Genomic DNA, 21779 nt, shown 5'->3' with positions numbered 1-21779 from the left:
GGATACCTTAAAGAAAGAAAAAGTGAAAGTAATGGGGGAGGGGAGGGGGGGGGGTAAGGACGGTTCGCGGCCCAAGGTTAGGGTGAAAGAAAAGATAGAGCGGCGATATGAGTACTGGAAAAAACAGTGTAATCATTTTTTCTGGTCTGTTACCTCTCCACGCTCCATACCTCCAGAACCCTTTCCGAGGAGCTGGTTTATTTATTTATCGCAGTTTTTCAGGTTAATCAGTCAATGCCCTTTAGCAGCCATCCTGCCTGGAGAAGGTTTCCATGTTCACCCTTCTAACCCTAACACGTTCCCACATCACAACCTCCTCAACACCTGGCCTTCTCGGAATGAAGGCCCTATATAACACCGCAAGTGATGAACGCTTAGCACAAATGGAGACAAGACCTCTTCGAAAAACACTGGCTAGGACCCTGAGGCGTTCCTCAACCTTGTGCACTTTTTGAGTGCTTTATTAAATGGATAATTAGCAAAATGTTCATTACCGATACAATTTGCGTGTACTGACAAGCAATTTAATAATAATGCTTGTCCTAAGATATTGTTCCATTCGCAGATATAAACTGTCTGTGCGGTGATAGGGAACGAGCGAGACTAAAGGAAGCCGGCTGCTGCCAGACCAGACCGATGGAGCAACCACTCGAGCTTGTGTTTTGTTGTCGTTGGCCTCTGGAGAAATCGAGCATACACACGGTGGGAGATTGGCCAGCATTTGGTGCAGATGTTTTCTCCTTCCTTTCTTCGTCGTCATCGTCATGCTTCTAATAATTTCCCCTTCGCAGGCGAAGCCCGCTGAGAGCGTCAGGCATTGCCACGACCGTGCTATGGATTTAGTTTTATGTCGGAAGTGTTTGCAGACGCTGGTTCATTCTCAGCTCCTTCCTTCACTGAACAGTTATTTCAGTTTTACAAAACTTCCCATCAATAGCACCCTCCATAGCCTGAACCTTACTCGTTTCTTTTGTCGCATTGAGACGCTTCTTTCTTCTTGCTATTGAGCTTTGGAATTCGCTTCCTGGAAACGTCTGCTCGTTACCCATGGAAGAGGTTTTGGCGGCCATTGCTTCTGATATTTTCGATTTTCATTTTTTTTCGTATTTGTATTTTTCTATATGACTTTTTTCTAGAAGTGTGTGATGAGAGGCTAGTTGGTAAGACATTCTGAAGACATAAAACTACGCAGGAGACAGGACGCAGAAAAGATGCAGACAGGACGAGCGTAGACTAACAACTGATTTTTTGGACGAAAAAACGACCTTTCTTCAACAGCAACGCATGCGCAAACAAACTTAACGCCCAAAGCAAAAGTACACAATATAATCAACCCAAAAAGTCAAGTTATTCTTATCAAGGCTGGAGCACGCATAGATGAGTAAATAAAGAGTAAATAAAATGTTGATAGGGGGTCGAGTATCAAAATCAGAATGCGCACAAATGCAGGATTTCCTCAATAACATCGGTGGGGACCTGGCGGCTCGGTTGGGTACAACAACGCGCAGGGATCCGTGGCGTTGGATTAAAGAGTGCAGCATGAAAGGGGAGACTTGAGAGGCTCTTACGCAGGCGATAGGGGCTCTCTCATAGTTTGAGGGACGTAGTCTGCGCTAAAAACAATCCGGTGGTTGTCGTTATGCTACATTGGGTATGGACCTAAGGGTCTGTCCCGACTGCCTCAATGGGTGCTCTGGGAGCCTTTACAGGATGGAACAAGTCAGGACAAGCGCAGATAGAGTGTTTGTGGCTCTTCTGCTGTACATCGTCTTCCACTCGCCTCAGGCATCCGCAGCCAATATAATGATGTTTGAATAGAATTCTGTTTACCTAAGGGTTCCAGGTGGGTAGAAGTCGGGTCGTCCTGCATCGCGCGCAAAACAGATGAACGAAGGCTTTCGGGAACAACCAGAAGAAACCGCAGGCAGATGGCAGATTAATTCTTCGTGTAGAAGAGGCCCTCGCGTATACAACACCTGCATGCTGCGACAGTCATTAAAAGCGGTAGGAAGTGGCTTGAGACGCTTCTTGTTTTTTTTTTTTACTCAGTTAGGAGGAAACTAGCTTCTTGAATTCAGGTGACACAGAACCGACATAGTAATGTAAGTCATCAGCGTCACATTCCGTCATAGCAGGCGGTAGCGGCAAGAGGAAGCCTGCGTCAGCGTGCTATTGACGACCTTCATACGAAAAGGCCTAGTCGTACTCTGGCAGATGGAGGGCACACTTGCAAGTCGATCAGAGGGACCACGGGGATTGAGATGCGATCAGAGGGAATGGTGATTGGTAAGGACTGCAAAAGGCCGTCGGTACAGGCACCACTGCATATTCTTCCCGGCTGAAACGACCGCAAAGTATTCCATCTGGGCGATGAGGTTATCTCGTTCTGGCTTGTTTTGGGACCAGTTCGCGTATGCAATAATATGTTCTTTATCATCATAACGCTTAACGAGGATAGCATCGATGCCACTACCACTTGCCTCAGTATGCACCTCCATCGGAACTGTAGTTCTGAAATGTCAGAGAATAGGATGGGACGCGAGAAGGACTTTTAGTTGACGGAAATAACAGCCGATCTTTTGTGGCCACTCTATGTGCTAAAGGCAATAAGCAGGAGCACGGTGTCAACAAAAGCACGGACACCTTCATGGTCGACGAGGTGGCCGCACCATGCGTGACGTTCAATGATACGGCACATTTCAACGTTTGAAGAACGCTATCTGTCTTCATCCAGTCCAGGACAAGAGATAGGCATTCATGTGCTCACGCAATGTCCGTGCAAAGATAACGACGTCGTCGAGGTAACGCTTACAAATGTGCAGTGTTTAAGCCCAAAGTGTGGCGTTCATATATCTCTCGAAAGTTGCCAGCACAGAGCAGAAAATTATGCGCATTACTGCGCATTACTGCAAAAGATTAATGCGTAAGGCGCAATAAAAGCAATTTTCTCCTTCTACGCTGGTGCATTGGTATCTGCCGCAGCCCAATCTCAGATGCAGAGATAAAAAGCATGAGACTGAGAAGAGTCGATTGCGTCATCAATCCGCAGGCGTTAGTGCGCGTGCTTCTTGGTGACACCGCTTAGGCGTGTGTAATCCTTAGAAAAGCGCCATGGGCTTTGTTCTTGACTAGAAACAGGGGACTCCAATGGCTACAGGAATCCTGAATAACTAGTTTCTTTTGCAAAATGCCCAGGAATTGCTCATTCATGACCTTACAGTCGTACTGTGCCGGTCTGCATAATTTCTCTCCAATGGGGCGTGCATATGCAATGCCAGTATGACGACGAGTGAGTGACACAGGTATTAGGCGTGAAGTGTCAGGCTGAAAAACTCGAAAGCGGACGCACATATCAACTGCAGCTGCACCAAAGTATGAAGCTCCTCTGTGACGAGCGAGTTGTTAATTATTTAAAGAAGTTTCAAGTCGGCTGTGGAGAGGCAACGACATTTTCTTGGCGCATACGTAACCAAAGCCACTAACTTGCTATACCACTGCTTTAAAAAGCCAGCTTCATGGGGTTTGGAAAGAGCACCGGTTACAAGCAGCAGATAATGGTCTATAGTCGAGTGAAGCCCTGGAAGACCGACGAAAAATAATGACGAGTCAATCCAGCGTCCACCGGGAAGTTCGAGTACACTTACGCCACTGTAGCATCAAATGCATTTTGCGTACGATAGGAGCATGACATCCAGATAAGAATCACGGATAGCGGAGACGCGACGGTATCTTTTGACATGCAAAAGAGATCTCCAAAAAGTGATAAATACTCAAAGAAGCCACACTGAAGACAACTACCAACATTCAGCTCTACCGGTCGAATGTAGGCAGTGTAACCACATATTCGCAAAAAGTGGTCGTGTAAGACTTCACTTGGAGCCGGGAAGTGGCTGCATTGTTCGTCGTTCCAAGAAGATTAATGCGAAGCAGATGAACAGTCCGGATTATTGTTGAATGAGTGATTACGCGGTGTTGCAGCATACCGGGGACGTTCACAGCGGGATGGTGGACGGTTGCAACAGTATCTTGTAATGTGACGTGCGACCCCTCACCGATGGCGTATTGGAGCAGGGCGATGAAAACGTTGCTCTTGAAGTGATTCGGTGTAGGCAAGACGCGTAGTGTGACCAAACGCGCCTTCTTGCGTAACAGCGAACGTGGTTAGCCGACTTCAAAAGTGGCGAGATTGTGGCGACTCTCGTAGCATCCTACAGGTTGTGGAGGTCGTCGGAAAATGCTATGCAGCCGAATTAGGATCGTAAGGTCCGAAATTATTTTAGACTTGAAGAGGGAAAGGAAGAGACTATTAAATACGAAGCCAATGTCTGAGTTAGCAGTAGGAGGGAGAGGAGAGTTTCTGATGTCACTGCAGAGGACACGCTCGGCTTTAACAGATTACTACGACACTAATGTTCAAGCAGTGGACGGTAATCTCACGGAGATCATTACACAGTTCTTAGTAGAAGTAGGCGGTAAGACGTATAGACAGCTTAGCGGAAAGACCTTTCAGGAGAGAGCCAGATGATCTCATTAAGACAAGCCAAAGCATGAAAACCTTTAACCCGGCAGAGAGAACAGACCTGGCAGAGCTGTCAAACCTAATCGCTAAACACAAGGTGAAGATATAAGGAAGTATAATAAGGAAAGAATCAAACATACTCTGAAGAAAGCAGGTAGCCGAAAGCGGCCAAGAGAAGACCAGGCATGGATAAAAATCAAATGTACGCGTTAAGAGACAAAATGGACAATTGTATAAGCAGTATGCATAAAATAGTGCTGAATTAATTGGAAAGATATGGGAGAAGCCTTTGTCCAGCGGGGGGCTTTGTTAGGCTAATAATGATGAAGACGTTGACTGCTGTGCAGTTTTTTTTTATGAGCATTCCTTGTGCCATCCTCAGAATCAAACTGAGCCCGACTTAAGTACGCAGGGGGCTGCCAGACAGGGCCGAATGGGCACGCGGTCGAGATTATTTTTATTGTTCCTCCGCGTTCTCTTCCGCATCGCCCTTTTGTCTCGGCGACAAAGTGGGTATAGACGAATCATCGAGCGCTCGCGCTAGGCTCAGAGACACTAGATCGTGCCACAGCAATTTGTCATGTAGTACTGTCTTCACCGGATTGCCGTCACGTAAGGTTATTATGAGTCTCGAGTTTGCTGAATCAGATGCTGTTGTTTGACTTTTTTTTTTTAATATGCCGCAGTGTTTGAAGAGGAAGCATGTCAAAAATGCAGGAAATGAGGAATGCAATGCAGCACAACCATGAGCTAGCAAGAAAACATTTAGAAAGGATAGCAGTCTATTTAAAACAAATTATAAACAAAAGAAAACAAAAACCAGGCAAGCAAGCAGCCGCCAGCAAAATAGGAAAATCAACACATCTATTGGAATCAAAGACAGTAATTGAAATCAAAGACATCCATTGGAAATGCATTCCTTGGGGAGTTAGTGCGTTTGAAGATTGAGTTCTGAAAACTGTTATGACGTGCAAAATGCGACTCCAGACTATAAAGATCGGTGCGCTGAGTTCGACCAACAAAGCGTTCACGAATGAAGAATCCTGAATAGATACTTAGATAGTGATCGTACAGCAGGAACAGTAATTGCAGCGTGGCAAGCATTCTTGTGCTTTCAATGTCACAGTGTTTTTTGCAGCCATAAGAGACGACGGTGACTCTAGTCTGTGATGTCAACCGAATATAAAACGAACTGTTACTTTCTGAGCATTTCTAGTTTATTCACGCATTTTTTCTAGTGAGGGTCCCAAAGCGCGCCACCGTGTTGTAGCCCGATGCACGGTTAGCTGCTGCGCCTGCCTGGGAGCACGGAGGACCTTCTGCAGCTGCTGGTGCTTATCTCGGAGCCATAAGCAACTCGAAGATCTCTGGTGGGCATCGCAGAGGGCGCGATTTCGGCAGCGCTTTTGTAAGCCGAGGATGAGAGTGGTGGAATTGTGGCGCCACCGGCAGCACGGGGCATGCTCTCATGCCGTGCTTTTGAAATTTCGTGTGCTTTCATTTTTGCCGAATAAAAGACCTAACTAAAGACTACCTCGCCAAAAGCACCTGAGTCGATCGATTTTCTTGGTGGTCGACAACCTTCTTATTTACAGCTTTTGCATATAGGCAATATGTGAACAGTTACTTAGCCCCGCCGCGGTGGCTCAGTGGTACGGCGCTCGGCTGCTGTCCCGAAACACTCGGGTTCGTTCCGGGCCGCGGCGGCCGAACTTCGATGGAGGCGAAATTCTAGAGGCCCATGCACTGTGCGATGTCAGTGCACGTTAAAGAACCACAGGTGGCCGATATTCCCGGAGCCCATCACTACTGCGCCGCTCGTAGCCGGAGTCGCTTTGGGACGTTGAACCCCAATAAACAAAACAGTTACTCAATTAAGGTAGACTAAATAAAACATCACATGGAAAAAAAAAACCTAGCCGATAGTTCACACACCTTCTAAAACCGTTTCGTTAACTCATATCTGCCTCGCTTCTTACGTGTAGAATATCTTTTTGACATAAAAGTCTATTGTGTAAAAGCTTGGGCCAGCTAGAGCAGGTTGAGGAGGCTCTTAAGTTTTCCTGGGCAAGGGTTGTATTGTGTGCGTTCACGCTTGTGCATTGTGTGCGTTGAGAAAGATCTGCCAGTCTTACCTGGACGTCATTTTTAAATTTGACCCCAGTGACAACATGCTATTTCTGCAAGGAAAACAAACACTTTTTGCGCATTGTAGTAAGGAAACTGGAGCTCGCGATGAGAAATGTGATTTTAAAGTCAATACCAAAGTTTCAAGTGCTACCACACGTAATAAGTAGCGAATTTTCCTAGTGTCCAGCATTGTTGCGCGGCTGAAATGTAGGTGTTGAGATAGATATTTCCATCACTAAAGGATAATTCTGAATTGTGTAATATATAAACATTTCATATCGAAAAATATTTTAACTGTTTTCAACTTTCTGAACTTTACGCATATGTCGGTTAATTACAGATTGAAGAACGGTCTCTTTTAATTTATTTGGTACGTTTTAGCGGAGACACCCTATATAATTGGTTTACTAACACTACTCATACTGACGAACTATGGAGCACATTAACCACATGTAAAAATGAATAAATCCTGGTCATCAGATCTAGAACTCTTGTCATATCGGAACTCTTACGAGAAGGCCTTTAACAGCAGGTTCCAATTGTCTGTCGTCATTTTACTCATTACGCTCAGGGGCGGAGGGTATATCATGAGGGAGTGGGTTGCATTACAAAAGAGATTGCAAAAGAGCGAAAAAAGTGAATCGAAATGGAAAAATTAGTAACGTCCACGGAGATTAGTCAATGCTACAAAAACAGAGTAATACAAAGAAACACCACAAAGTACCTAGTTAAAAGATGTGCGAACGAGACAAACGTGATGTAACAAAGCATAAAGGCAAAATGAGAAACTGCTAAAAAAAGAAATTTATAAACGAGTGAAAGAAGTTTGTTAACCTTCTAATGTAATAAATAATATGTAGTTCACTACGATTCTAACAGTGAGAACCATGCTTGTTGCGCCAACGAAGAATAGACGCGTTTGTTCAGATTTCTGGAACTAAAAAATAGCAAAGCTAGACGCACTTATGGCCTTTAAATAGAACCCATAAAGTTGATTTCGGAAAATAAATTGCATGTTCCTGCATGGGTAGATTTTAAATAACGTCCGGCATATTCCTGGAAAGTATGAAGCATGCAGAAAGCTGTGGTAATGCATAAATTCAGCGAAAAGAATAAAATTTGAGATTATAGAGACTATTTTTAGTCCATCGTGTAGTTTTAACAGGGTTAAAAATATACATTTCTACCGGACTAAATTACTTTTCCTGGAAACGTAGCTCAATATCTTCATTAAAGTATTGTTTTCCAATTTAAATGTCGACTGAGCTTGCTTGAGCGATCCAGAAATAAATAACACTTAAATAATTTGAAGGAAAGGAACTAATTCTGAGAATTTTCGGTAATTTCGAAGGCTATCAACTCTTTAAATTGTGAAACACATTTAAAAAAATTAGAACGTTCTCTTTTTTTTGGCTGAGGAGTTAATGTCCTTGAATTATAAATACCCAACCCATGGTCGCATATAATATGAACAGTCTTTTGCACCTGAATATGGGAAAGCCGGTGCTCCACGACATACCATGTCAGGATCATTGTTATGAATTGATACACTCTAAAATGCGTTTCTTACATTTCTTATCTCTCCTTGTGTTAGCTTTATGTGAGGCTCTATTATGTGAAAAGAGATAAAAAAGAAAGGGGACCTTATCTTAGCTTTCTGTCTGCGGGTGCTATGCGCCCAGTAGTACTTTGAAGCATTGCTGTCGTGTTCACAAGAATGAAGACGACCCCTTGAATGCGATAAATCCCCAAGTCCAAACTGCTGTGCTCCTCATTAAGTAGTGACGCGTTTATCAAACCGCTGAGAGCATCGCCTGTCTCATGGCCGCCAAGTTTGATTTGCACTCGCTAAGGCTTTGTGAAATGTCTGCCAAGCCGAATCACACTCATGGACCTATAACTGAACATTTTCCCAGCGTTGTCACAAATTAAAAAAAAATCTTTCTGCAGCTGACACCTTAATGTAGGAGGGAGCCGAGGTAATGGGAAGTAGAAGAATGTACGCGCCAGGAAATGCGCTGTTTAGTCTGGCCTCAGCCTGGCCCGAGCTCCAATTTGCGAGCCCGGCTTAGAATGGGTTGTACACTAGTGGTCGATATCCACAGTTTGATTTAATATTGAAGGGTGACGTTCACTTGTCGCGTTCTAGCAGCCGTAAGGATGAAACGGGCGCGTAGTGTGCACTAAACGCTTACGTACTTACTTTTGGTGTTCGCTGTAGTTGAATTTTTTCGCACGAGAACAATTACAAAAGAATGTGTGTGTGTGTGTAAGTGTGTGTGTGTGTGTGTGTGTGTGTGTGTGTGTGTGTGTGTGTGCGTGTGAGCGTGTGCGTGTGTGTGTGTGTTTTAACGTTTCAGCAAGGAAAGAATCCCACTCTGAGACGTCTCTACACTTTTTTGTGGACGCAGACATGTCGTTTGGAGACCGAGTTTCAGGGGTCACTCGGTGTGCTTGCACTGTCTTTGCAACTATGCATGCGCACATTCAGGCAGGATCAACGATAAGGGAAGTTAAGTTTAATGCTATTTTTGAACAATTGAACAGCGGCCGCGACCGACCGCTCTCGCAAGTTCTAAAGTGCCAAATACTTCACCGACCTGCAGCACTGTGGTGATCTTAGTAGATGTTTTTAACGCTTCACATACGCCTCGTCTCGCAAGTTCATTCGCATGTAAATTGCAAACACCGCTGACTTGTTTTTTTGTTGTGTAATAGAATCCGCTGTAGCGGGACATTCGCTCGGTTGCTGCTCGACGAGCATCCGGTTGTTTTTCTTGGGCGCGTGACTTCACCTGCCCAAAGGCATCTGAATGCGTTTATTTCTTTCTTCTTTATTACTTTACTTTACTTTTACCTTACTTTCTTACTTCATTCTTTCTTCTAGCTCCGTAAAACTGCTTCTCTACAAGTCGTTGGTTCGTAGTAAGCTGGAATATGCTGCATCCATCTGGGACCCCTATCAAGAGACACTAATATACCAACTCGAATCTATACAGAACCGTGGGGCGCGTTCCATTCTCTCCAATTATCACCGTAAATCTAATGTCAGTGCCATGAAATCAAGCTTATCACTCTCACTACTGTCGGAACGTAGAAATATATCCCGTCCAACATTATGTACAGCGCGAAAAACAAAGACAGGGGAAGAAACACGCTAACAAACAAGCGCTGTTTGTTTGAGTGTTTCTTCCCCTGTCTTAGTTTTTCGCGCTGTACATAATGTTGAACCTTCACCAACTCGCCCAGTTTTCTGTTCTATATCCCGTCTTTGTCTATTTCATAAGATTTACTATGATAACCCCATCCTTAAGAGCAAATTTATAACGCCACCTTGCTACGTTTCAGCTCGGATCAATCATCGTCATAAAGTTGGTATTCTTTCATGCCAAACAAACCACTTTTACAACTCATTCATCCCCTGCACATCAGCACAGTGGAATCACCTTCCCCGTTCGATCGTCTAAATATGTGACCATTCTCTGTTTAAATCAGCTTTAACTATCCTGATGGTAACATGGTACAAGGATTTCTTGCGTACTGCCATTTGTTTATTATTTTTAGCTCATGAGCTGGTTCAAACAGACCTTGTCTCTTTTTTCCTTCACAAATTCTGCTGTTTAAGGGCATGACAGAATATGTGCACCGGTTTTTTTCCTGCCTATTTCAAAAAATTGCTCCTTGTGTTTTTTTTTTCTCTGTTATGCTTTACTGTTGTTCTTTGCTTATAATTTCGTGTTAATGACTGTTAATTTGTTCGATTGCATTTGCTGTAATCTACTGATTTGCGCGAGCCATATTTTTATTCACATTTTGTGTTACTAGTGACTGCCGTTCGTTCTTTTCTCATTTTGTCTATTGTACCCCACTTCCCTCTATAATGCCCTAGGGTCCTGATGGTACTGAAATAATAAATAAATAAATAAATAAATAAATAAATAAATAAATAAATAAATAAATAAATAAATAAATAAATAAATAAATAAATAAATAAATAAATAAATAAATTCTATGAGAAACACTTTTGGGGAACAGCTTACAGTTTTGGGCCAGTTCGGGTTTCTTAACGCAAGCTAAACTTTAAACACGCGCTTTGATGTTCGCCTTCATTGAGACGTGGTGAGTGTAGCAATTAATTCAGCCCTCAAAACTTTTTCCGCAATAAAAAAAAAAGAAATGTTATCGCTGCAGGTACGAGGAAATTTTTTCATTTAGACATTCCGGGCGAAAGACGGGCTTCGATTAAAAAGCAAGAGTCAACGCAAAGTAGCCTGCTACGCGTGCGTGTAGCAACCCTTTGATTTGGCTTTCGGAATGGATCTCACGGACGAGACCACCGTTAAAATAATGCAGCGTACGAACAAACTCATCTTTTATTCTTTTTCTGCTTACCAAACAATTCGTTTTTTTACTGAGTTCGCGATGTGAACGCATTTGCGGCTGCATCTTTCCTTGCGTAGTACAAGCGTAGTTCCACAGAATGAGATATTAACGAGTGACGCTGCCGCTGGCTGGTGCGAAGCCGTGCTTCACGCCTAACTTTGTGGCCCGGGCCGGGGTCAGTTGAAGGATAAGTTGCAGGCCCGGGCCGGTCCGGAGCTTGAAGAGGCGCACCTATAGGACAGGCTGAGGATTGTAGCCTCGAGCTCGGCCTTTAGAGCTACTTCTCTTTAGAGCACACCGCTAGCTTCAGTCGGAGACCCACACAGTGCCAACACGGGCCTCAATCTGAGGCCTGATCAGGGCTCAATTAGAAGTACTTGCCAATATTTTTAGTCTCCCCTGACGTCCGCGCTAACTGCGCATCAGGGTAAGGTGTAGGCAAAATTGATCGTTCACTTGCTCCTCCAAATTGGAAAAAATATAAGCATAAGCTAGAACTTATGTGGCTGTTTTGTGAAGTTTACTACAAGGTTCAATTTGGCACCATTCTCTTCCCTGCTTCACTCACTTTTGCGCTGATTTCGTCTTTGTCTGCTTTTCTTTTCAGAGACATTCGCTCTAATATGTGGATTCCATGCCAGGTTTCAGAAGTACGGGCGCTATCTTCTGTACTTAGGATTCACGCCACTGTTGGCCCTCTACAAAGCACAGTACGTTGAGGTAAAGTAGACACTAAATATCGAAGTGCATGTTGAGCTTCTTGCAGAGGAAGAAAGTGTTTTTGTTCCTAGGTTACTCTTTCAGGTACAATCTTCGATATATTATGGACTAAAGACTGAAATTTCCTTGTGACAGGGGAAAAAACGCCCATATATAAGAGTGAACGGTGGTCATGTCTACAAACGTGAGGAAACCAGCAATAAAAACGGGAACGCTTAATGAGAAATTACACAGGACAACGCTAAAGTAACAACTTATATTTTAATGAAAGATGGTCGACCTAGGGAACAAAAGAACACATTAGTTCCAGGCGATAAAAAACGCTCATTTTTAACATGACCTAGGACATGCTCATTCTGCAAATCCTGACCAATTCTAGAATGCCTGAGATAAAAGTTTATCGTCCTCAGTGGTAACGTAATCAAACTTTTGGAAACACGTTGAACAGAAACCTTACGGCACTGCTTTGGATGGCAGATTCTCTTTCTGTGGCATGCAATCAGTGACTTGGAAAAAGTGGTAGGAATGTCAGTAAATCGCCTCTAACTACTGATAGTTTAGCCACGTGAGAGCTGCTGGCATGCACTGGCTGCGCAGATATGCAGAACACCTTTCAGACGCGTTATTCACTCGTAGGGTGGAACAAAAGGGAGGTTAGATTTACTTGTTTTTCAAACAGTCATCAACAAAACACCACTTCCCCCAAAAAATATTCACGCCCTTTTGTTTTTTTGAGTAAATGTCACGCACTTCGAAAATTTTCGTTCAAGGCAGGTAACGCACCTTTCCTGATGCGAATAAACTGAGCACCAGTTGTCAAGACGCGTCGCTTTATACTGTTTCTTAAAATGCACTGGGATTCATCCTGTAATGTGTTCAGTGCATGAATACAGTCGCTAGAAATGTCACCTGCTGCGTGTCAGTAGTCAACACGGAAATAGCTATAATGTTTCTCGTGCGTAACTTGGAGGCTTAGTCTAACCTGCGAGTTGAGTCGGTAGGAGAAGGTAACAAAATCATGTGCACACTCTGTATTAAATATCTTTCATTTCAAAGAAATATTTTTCATTGTGGAGCCTTGTTTATATGTCATAAGGAAGCTCTGGCAATATTGGCGCAGAGTGCAATGAAGGCCGCATGGTATGAAGCCATGTTTCGCTCCTTGAAAAATGCGAAGACTTCTATTCAGCACTGCAATGATCCTAACAGTGAATGTCATGTTTCAGGAGGTTTTGTCAAGCAGCAAGATTTTGACAAAGGGAAACCAGTACCACTTGCTTCACGACTGGCTCGGAACGGGACTACTCACCAGGTATGGTGGACTGAGTGCGAAGGTTTATGTTTCTGTTTCAAGAGCGGTCAGGGTTTTTTGTGGCAGGTCATTAAAACGACAACATATTTTAACAGCGAATCTGCTCTTGACTGAGGCTTTCATGGGACGAGGCGTGGCAACGCGGGCGCAGTGATGTGGAGAGGGAAGAGCCTAACGAGGAAAGATCAAGCGCCAAGAACAGCTTCAGCGTAGTGGGGAGAGGGGGAGCGAAAGAGAGGATGAGGGGAGTCGGCCAATTGGAGTATGCAATGCGGCTCCATCAGATAGTTCGGAGGAGCACGCATATTTAGACGAGTGCACTGGGCGTGTGTTTCCCGGACGTTCGGAAAATGAGTAAAGTCGCGCGTTCTCCGGAAGAAGCCGCCCGTCGGGAACGCCTCTAAAAGCTGGCGCGCGAACGGGCACGGCGCCGCCGGGCGAGACGAGAAGCCCGCGCTAGGCATACCGAAGCCATGTGCAAGCGGAGGGCTGAAGATCCCTAGCGAGAGAAGCCAAACGCCAGGCAGCTTCGTTGTCAACATTAGCGTTCACGGCGTTGAGTCCTGGAGGCAGGGCTGATTTTCTTGCTTCTTAAGGAACAGCGATTGCTTCGAGCCCTGCAACACGGACGACTGTCCACAATGAACTTCAGCTTGCCTTTTCACTTGCTAGCCACGGCTACGCTATCCGCAAAAATTTTCCGTCTCATATACACACTTAAATCCCTCCCGCGTGTGCCAGGCAGCTACAAGCTAAGTGGATGCATTGCAGACAAAACCTGCTATCCATTTTATCGTGCTGTCCGGCGTTTGTGCCGTTTAGTTGCGAAAGCAACCCTACCGGAGCCCAGCTCGGCTCGTTGCGTATGCCCGTAGCGGTGCGGCTACCAAAGGACCTTGAATCGCCGTTGCCTAACAATCGCTTCAGCTGCGCTCTAACAGATGGCTCCGCGCCGCTGCCGCCTGTCGCCTATGCGCCCGGAAGGCACCCCCCTCGCACAGGCGCTCAGCTCATGACCGCGTCGTGACGGCCAGGGAGTCGGCACAAGCTAAACCAAACGCTTAACCACAAGCTAACACCACAAGCGTATTGGTAAAAACGGCACGTACGATCTTGTGCAGTTGCCTAGCAACCCACGTTACTACCTAAGCTGACACGAGTTACTCGGGTAAGCTCGGGTAAGTTCGGACTAGTGTCGTGCAATCTGCGCGAGAGGTTGCTCGGAAAGAGCAACATGGGTCGCAAAATCCCGACGGGTGGCTGGTATAGAAACAGCCACCCATTGCAGTGGCGCACCGCTTAACCGCTGCACCACTGCGCTGGTAGTGGTATATGAGGACTCGCTGTCATCTACGAATCTTAAGTAGGAATTACCAATTCAGCTTACATGGGCGTTAATCCACTAAATGTATCATGCCACAACCCTAAGGCGGAGTTTTAGTGCCCCCCCCAATTGAAGAATGAAGACCTGCTTTGGCAGGTCTACTCTGTTCAACTACGTTAAGCCCCTATCAATTTTTAATACCTCAAGGCCCGGATGACAATAATTGCTTTCGCATCGCAACCTTGCATGTGCTTTACTTAATGAAGCCGCATTCTCGTCGGGGGCATCCCGTCTGCCGGCTCTGATATCAGCAAGCGAACCCAAAGCGTTTCTCCTGAAGATGGGCACAGTGCACACGAAAGAAGAGCTCTAAAGCCCTATGCATAGTGCCACATCTTGCGCCTTAATGATCGAGCTCCAGGAAGCCGAAATTAATCTGGTGTTCGGCGCTATGGTGTCTTTCATAGCTGATGTGCAGGTTTGGGACGTTTAACAACCGATACCATACCATAATCGCTATAGCCACAACTTGTTTATGTGATCCGGCTGTTTGGATTAATAAGTTTGGAAATAAATTCCCTATACACAATGTCACCCAGTAAAAGTGGAATGTGAAGACAGGTATACGTTGTCTTCTCTCGAAAACGTCTCATATACTCGCGCTTGCGTTTAGAATAAAGGTGCTCACATGTTACGTGAATTAATAATCACAGTATATTATTCTTAGGTCGGAATGCTAAACTGGAGTATGTCATTAACGGTGATAATTAATCAATAATCAATTCATAATTCTAGCAATCGCTGTGCAAAAACTGGTGTCAAAGGGAAGCTAATAACACAGAAAATGGGTGTACACTAGCGCATTTTTGCTCGAACAATTAAACACGACGGAACTTGTTATTCATTTTTTTTATGTTGGCGCAGGCCTAGAGCTGCTAACAGAAACGAGTGCATCATTCTCAAAGTTTGGTTTTAGGTTTTGGTTTTATTGGGGTTTAATGTCCCAAAGCAACTAAGGCTATGGGGACGCCGTAATGAAGGGCTCCGGAAATTTCGACCACCTGGGGTTCTTTAACGTGCGCTGACATCGCACAATAAACGGGCCTCTAGACTTTCGTCTTCATCGAAATTCGGCCGTCGTGGCCGGGATCGAACCCGCGTCTTTCGGGCCAGCAGCCGAGCGCCATAACCACTGAGCCACAGCGGTGGGGCCGTTCTCAAAGTCTCTTCATTTAAAACAATAGCTTTCACGTGTGTCAGAGCGCAGTGATTCTAAAAAACTGAGACAAAGATCTAATGGGACCGACCGGCAGGATTTCAAGCAGCGCAGCGAAGAGATAGGTGAAGTGCAGTCGGGATCTTGAGTGACGCCTGCGAGTGCGTATGCTGTGAGGCTCGTCGACCGGCATCCACCGACCTGCGCTTCTAATAAACACCTTTAGAGAGACATTATTCCGTCTTTGTAACAAGGAACAACAAAATTCGCCACGATAGCTTATGCTTCCAGTCGCTGCTCGAATCAAGGAATGAACACAATCGACAATAATCCCCAGTTGGTGCACATTGAGGCAAATATTGAAACATATCTTCGTATTTTCTTCAGGAGGGTCCCTTTACTGTCTGCGCGTGCCACTCAGCAGCGCATAGTGCTCACAGAAAACAGGTGTTCTCAAACGTCTGCGTTTCATATGGTGGTCCAACATGCGGCTCTTCGATAGACTGAACATCCCAGTCAGGACGAACAATGCAGACAGCACACAGATATTTACTTAGTTTTTTATAAATGAATCAATGTTTTTTCTTCCCAGCGATTTACAAGAAACGGCCCTCAGCCGGACAGGTACGATATTAGCTTCAGAGGCCGCTGAGGGCCAGCGAAAAAAAACAACTTATGAATCACCATAGAAAGAACTGAATGCTATATCCTCTTGAGATCCGCAGTGTAAATTGTGTCATTAATTTTGTTAACAAAGTCAGCATATTAGTAAACGTAATTAAGAGCTCGTTTGCGGCGCTTTGCTATTTAGTCGACAAAGCCCAGAATAAATTTAGAGCTCCGATCGCGCTTAATTCATTGCTTATATCTGTTGATTTCAGTTCACAAGTGTTAATGGGTGTTAGGAAGTGTTCTACCGTAATTAGCTGACATGCGCTTGCACAAGTTTTAAATTGCCGGGCCTTAGGTGGATATGCCGCGATTGCATATCCTTCTTTTGAGTGCACTCTGCACACAGCACTGACAAACGACGAATCAGTGCTCAACTGTTTCAGGCTGGCTACGTAATCGTGCCAGTTCACAGGCCATGCCGCAAACGTCACCTGCAGCATTCATTACAAGCTATGTTTGAGGCCGTAAACAGGCAAAAAGAAAGCGCTGGTCTAAATTTATTATACGGAGACATAATGTATATTGTTCAGTAGTTTGAAAGAGAACAAAGGGAGTATAAACTTTTCAAGTCAAAAGTACCTTTTGCATACGCTTTAGCAATGCCGACTAGCTCCTTGTGGTCTTCCAAGGTGCCGCCGGCTAGTGTCAGCTCCCACTGCCCCAGCGTTGGGCGGCTTTAAGTAGTTGGGTCTGTGTGAAAGTAGGAATATCGCCACACCAGGGAGAACAGCACACGATTGAAAGTTGAGCACTGGGGGTTCAAAGTGGCAGCCGCAGGTCAGGACGGTTAAAAAAAACTGTACATTATGCGAATGCGTTGTAGCAGGAATTGCGGGGACAGTGAATATGTAAACTGCAGCACAGCAATGTCCCTGAGGAAAACACATTAAGTATAAATATCGCGCACTGTCGGTACCAGCTTTGACTGGGAAAGTTGAAGGCTAACAATAGGGATCGCATTTAGATGAAGGATCGTGCATCAGTTGTTAAAAGAAAGGAAAAGCGGCCGCGGTGGCTCAGCGGTTATGGTGCTCGGCTGCTGACCCGAAAGACGCGGGTTCGATCCCGGCCGCGGCGGCTGGAATTTCTTTGGCGGAGAAATTCTAGAGGCCCGTGTACTCTGCGATGTCAGTGCACGTTAAAGAACCCCAGGTGGTCGAAATTTCCGGAGCCCTCCACTACGGCGTCTCTCATAGCCTTAGTCGCTTTGGGACGTTAAACCCCATAAACCAAACCAAACCAAAAGAAAGGAAAAACGGTTAATGGTTGCTGTGAGAGAACTAGAGAATGGCGCATCAGAAAAAATTTTCATTAGATGATATCTGAGAGGTGTTCAGAGAAAAGAGTTTACTTGTGTAAAAAATACAATGCAGAGCAAATGAAAAGGCAATAAATAAATTACAAGGGCAACTGAACAGACGCCGCTTGCAGGGGGTCAATCGTAGAAGATTAGGAAATTTGTTTACACTGAGGGCCTCCAGCTAGCACATGTTATCAATAACTGAAGATAGTCCGAAAAGTCATCCCATCGTTTGTCCTAATGTGGAATTAATCTGGCTGAGGATGATGATTATGATGGCGACGTCATTTTTGATTAGCTCTTTCTTGCGCTGCTCTTCAGTGTCACTGTTTGATTTCATCACCAGGAATAGCGTTTGATAGTCAGTTCATCATATTCTATCATGAAATGTACACGCTCATTTGGCAAATACATAAGGAGGTCCCAAAACGAACGAGGCTGGAACTATAAGCGAAAAAAAAAATTGAATCATTATGATATAAGTGTATAAGTAGACGGAAATATTTCAAGCGAGTGTCCTTTGTTCTTATCTATTAAAAGAAATTATTTAGCTAAATTGAAAAAAAAAGACGAAAATTGTATTGAAAAGCATTATAAAGTAGATAATTGCTTCAAAGTAAATAGCCATTCTACACAAAAGTGACAGAAAAAATAAACATAGATTTGCGTAACTGAATTATGCTTCGAAAGGAAGAATTTGTGGCGTCAGGACCGAGTGGTGAGGAAAATTACACTTTTAGTTATCGCAATGGGAAGTTATTCGATTTGTGAAACTGTACAGTCGCCGTCAAAAGTAAATGGAAGGCGACTTTGTCAAAAAAATTTAATTTCTTTAAATCTAAAGCATAATGGTCCATGCTTGTTGGTGCACAGTGCAATTCGCCCAATCGCAATTAGGCTCCACATATGTATTCAAGGATGCATGAATTGAGCGGGCAATGATTAAATTTTTTCTTTTATATTGCCTTCCATTTACTTTTGACGGCACCTGTACATGCGAACTGCAAGAAAAAAATGGCTGGCAGTTTGGCTTCGCGAAGCACGAAATATCGTGCGAAACCAAAGTTTTCAATTTGTACACCACCGTGACGACCCTCAAGGCTCAACACTCAAGGGGCGATTGAGATGTCCGGTGACCTAGGGTGCCAGTTATTTATGCTCGTCTTCAACTTTTTCATCGTCAGTGCCAATTTCCCCAATATACGCCGGTGGCCTATGCTCAAGTGCCGTGTGTTTCTGAAGCAATGTTGTCAAAGCCAAAGCGTATTGCTCAAATGTCGTTCTTCTGCTACAACATTGTCGAAAGGAACGCATGCAGTGCGCGCACCTCTCTCTGTCACTACCACCACAGAGCACATAGCGTGAGTATTAGTTTGACAGTAATATTAGTTTACAAAATGTAAGATGTGAAATGCAGAGCGCAAGAGTGTGCTTCAGTTTAACGCGAGGCTTGATTGGCTGCGCCGATAGCATAGTGCTCTCGTGCAGTGGCCAGCGAATCTTACCTGTTCACGCTGCCGTGGTTTCGAATCCCAGTCGCCGGTGCTTGATGATTCATTTTTATATCTTTATTTCACTTGGCGCAAACCCCTAAACACCACAAGCAGATGAACATCGCAAAGTCGTGCTTAGGGTTTGCCGATCGGAACAGAGAACGGTGGATGTGATTTCTACAATATTATCAGCATGTTGTAAGGGAGCAGCACTGCATAAAAAGTTGTTGAAGGTAATATTACGTGTGGCTTGATTCTGCTTGTGTTGAAAATGCGATAATTGTGCTCTGTCAGTGTTTACCAAGTAGGAAATGCAATAGATATATGGATATGGATGGAAGCTTAGTAGAGCGAGATGAGAGTGTGTGGATTAAAACAGTGGCATAATATTATATGGCACTCTTATGTCGTATGTGGTTTCTTCTTAGTTAATATGTCCGGAACTTTCAATGAGAGTTAAGTTCTACTCGAAGAAACATTGCTTATTCAGCAGCATTAAGCCTGTTACAGTCGAGGGAGATACGTGAATAATTACCGTAATTAGTTTCAGGCTTCGATAGTAAGACATTTTTGTGGCATGAGAACGAGTCATGCTCTGGTGACGAAACTGGATACTCTCAATTATCGGAAAGGAAACAGATCTTTTAAGGCCTCTTCCCCTCACTTAATCCCGTCTAATGGCCTAATTAAGCGCCATTAGGGACACCTAAGCATGAAAGTTTAATGAAGGGGGTGTTCGCCCTCCTAGATATGCTTGGAACGGAATCATTTTTAGGTACAGGATATTCTGCAACGAGGTCATTGTCAAAAGGGCTGTGGCGAAGCAGCTCTAGAAGTGCATACAAATGCCACAATAAAATACTTCCTGCGTGGTAGCATGCTGTAGCACAGTGACATCCTTGAGAATGTTGCGATTTTGAGAAGATGAACACAGGACATGCCGGATGGCGATAGCTTTATTTGAAGAGAAAAACAGCGCTTGCAGACAAAGGACCAGAACAAGAAGGACACACAACTGCGCTGACTAACAACTTTTATTTCGGAAGGGAGCGCGATCCGCGCCTTTTATACAGAACTGGAGGGATCGAATGATGCGCACGCGCGAAGATCAGCAAAGTGGGAGCACACATCCTTGGTGTACTAGCGTGAGCGCTCCGTCCTCGTCAAAGCACGCATCTTTGCTTTCCTGGCATTTGGCATCACCCAGGTGCACCAAAAGACAGCCCCGATCACTAAGAAAGCTGGCCCAAAGCTGCAACAGTGCATAATGGGATCTTTTTAAAACTTTTTGGAATTGTTTCTTCACGCTCCCTGTCTTTGTTTCCCCGTTTTTTTCTTTTCTCGCTTGTTTTGGCTGCGTTATTGGTTATCAGTGACGATAAGAATAGTTGGTCTATGTGTTGGCTCTTTCCGTGCTCCCACTTTGCTGATCTTTGCGCGTGCGCATCATTCCCTCCAGTTCTGTATAAAAGGCGCGGATCGGCTCCCTTCCGAAATAAAAGTTGTTAGTCAGCGCAGTTGTGTGTCCATCTTGTTCTGGTCCTTTGTCTGCAAGCGCTGTTTTTCTAAAGATGTACCTCAACCAACTCGCCCAGCAACACACGTTGCTGCTTGTGTTCTGCTTGTTTACCAAGTGTGTTTCAGAACTGGAGGGAATGATGCGCACGCGCAAAGATCAGCAAAGTGGGAGCACGGAAAGAGCCAACACATAGACCAACTATTCTTATCGTCACTGATAACCAATAACGCAGCCAAAACAAGCGAGAAAAGAAAAAAACGGGGGAAACAAAGACAGGGAGCGTGAAGAAACAGTTCCAAAAAGTTTTAAAAAGATCCCATTATGCACTGTTGCAGCTTTGGGCCAGCTTTCTTAGTGATCGGGGCTGTCTTTTGGTGCACCTGGGTGATGCCAAATGCCAGGAAAGCAAAGATGCGTGCTTTGACGAGGACGGAGCGCTCACGCTAGTACACCAAGGATGTGTACTAGCGTGAGCGCTCCATCCTCGTCAAAGCACGCATCTTTGCTTTCCTGGCATTTGGCATCGCCCAGGTGCACCAAAAGACAGCCCCGATCACTAAGAAAGCTGGCCCAAAGCTGCAACAGTGCATAATCTGTTGACCGTCGTCGTTTACTTTCAGCACCGGAGAAAAATGGCGTTCCAGGAGACGCCTCTTCACGCCGTCCTTCCACTTCCGAATCTTGGAGGACTTCATGCCCACCATCAACTCCGAGTCCATGGTACTCGTCGCGAAGTTGGCGGAACTATCTCGCGCGAACAAAACGTTTGACGTCGTGCCTCTGATCACCCTCTGCACATTGGACATCATATGCGGTCAGTTATTTCGCACGGAAGCTTTTCGCGGAATGTGCAGTACGAATGCCATCTTTTGCTGATTGCAGAGACAATCATGGGAACGACAATATCTGCTCAGAGCAACGAACACAGCCCTTACGTCGCAGCAGTGAACAGGTAAGGCTGAGGTGAGAGCTAAAAATGATCCACTACAAGAAAGAGGGAGTTAGAAGCATCTGGAGAGAAACCTGTAGTCTTAGAGAAGGAAACCTTAGCTAATAATCAGTCTTGACATCAAGACAACTGCATTTCCTTCCACCTATTCTTGAAAATAGGTGACAGGGCAAAAACAATGCTCTATGTTACTTTTTCTTCGCTTTTTTTTTCGTTAGTAGCAGGAACAACTTTTAAAACAT

At 44.7% G+C, this 21779-nt stretch overlaps 1 protein-coding gene across 2 annotated transcripts in view; it reads left to right on the top strand.

Moving 5' to 3' along the window:
• The window catches only part of LOC149334200 (cytochrome P450 4c3-like), an 81316-nt gene that overhangs the window by 9254 nt on the left and 50283 nt on the right, over nt 1-21779 (top strand). For both annotated transcript variants that reach the window (XM_089555075.1, XM_089555074.1), the window contains 4 exons: nt 11640-11752; nt 12979-13064; nt 21209-21402; nt 21471-21540. In XM_089555075.1, coding sequence (XP_089411201.1) covers nt 11640-11752; nt 12979-13064; nt 21209-21402; nt 21471-21540 — 463 coding nt within the window. The remainder of the gene's footprint in view (nt 1-11639; nt 11753-12978; nt 13065-21208; nt 21403-21470; nt 21541-21779) is intronic.

Source organism: Amblyomma mixtum, chromosome 8 (assembly GCF_055824585.1).
Source record: "Amblyomma mixtum isolate Tamu chromosome 8, ASM5582458v1, whole genome shotgun sequence".
Lineage (NCBI taxonomy): Eukaryota > Metazoa > Arthropoda > Arachnida > Ixodida > Ixodidae > Amblyomma > Amblyomma mixtum.
Note: the sequence above shows the minus strand (reverse complement) of the source record. Positions and strands in the feature narration are given on the sequence as shown.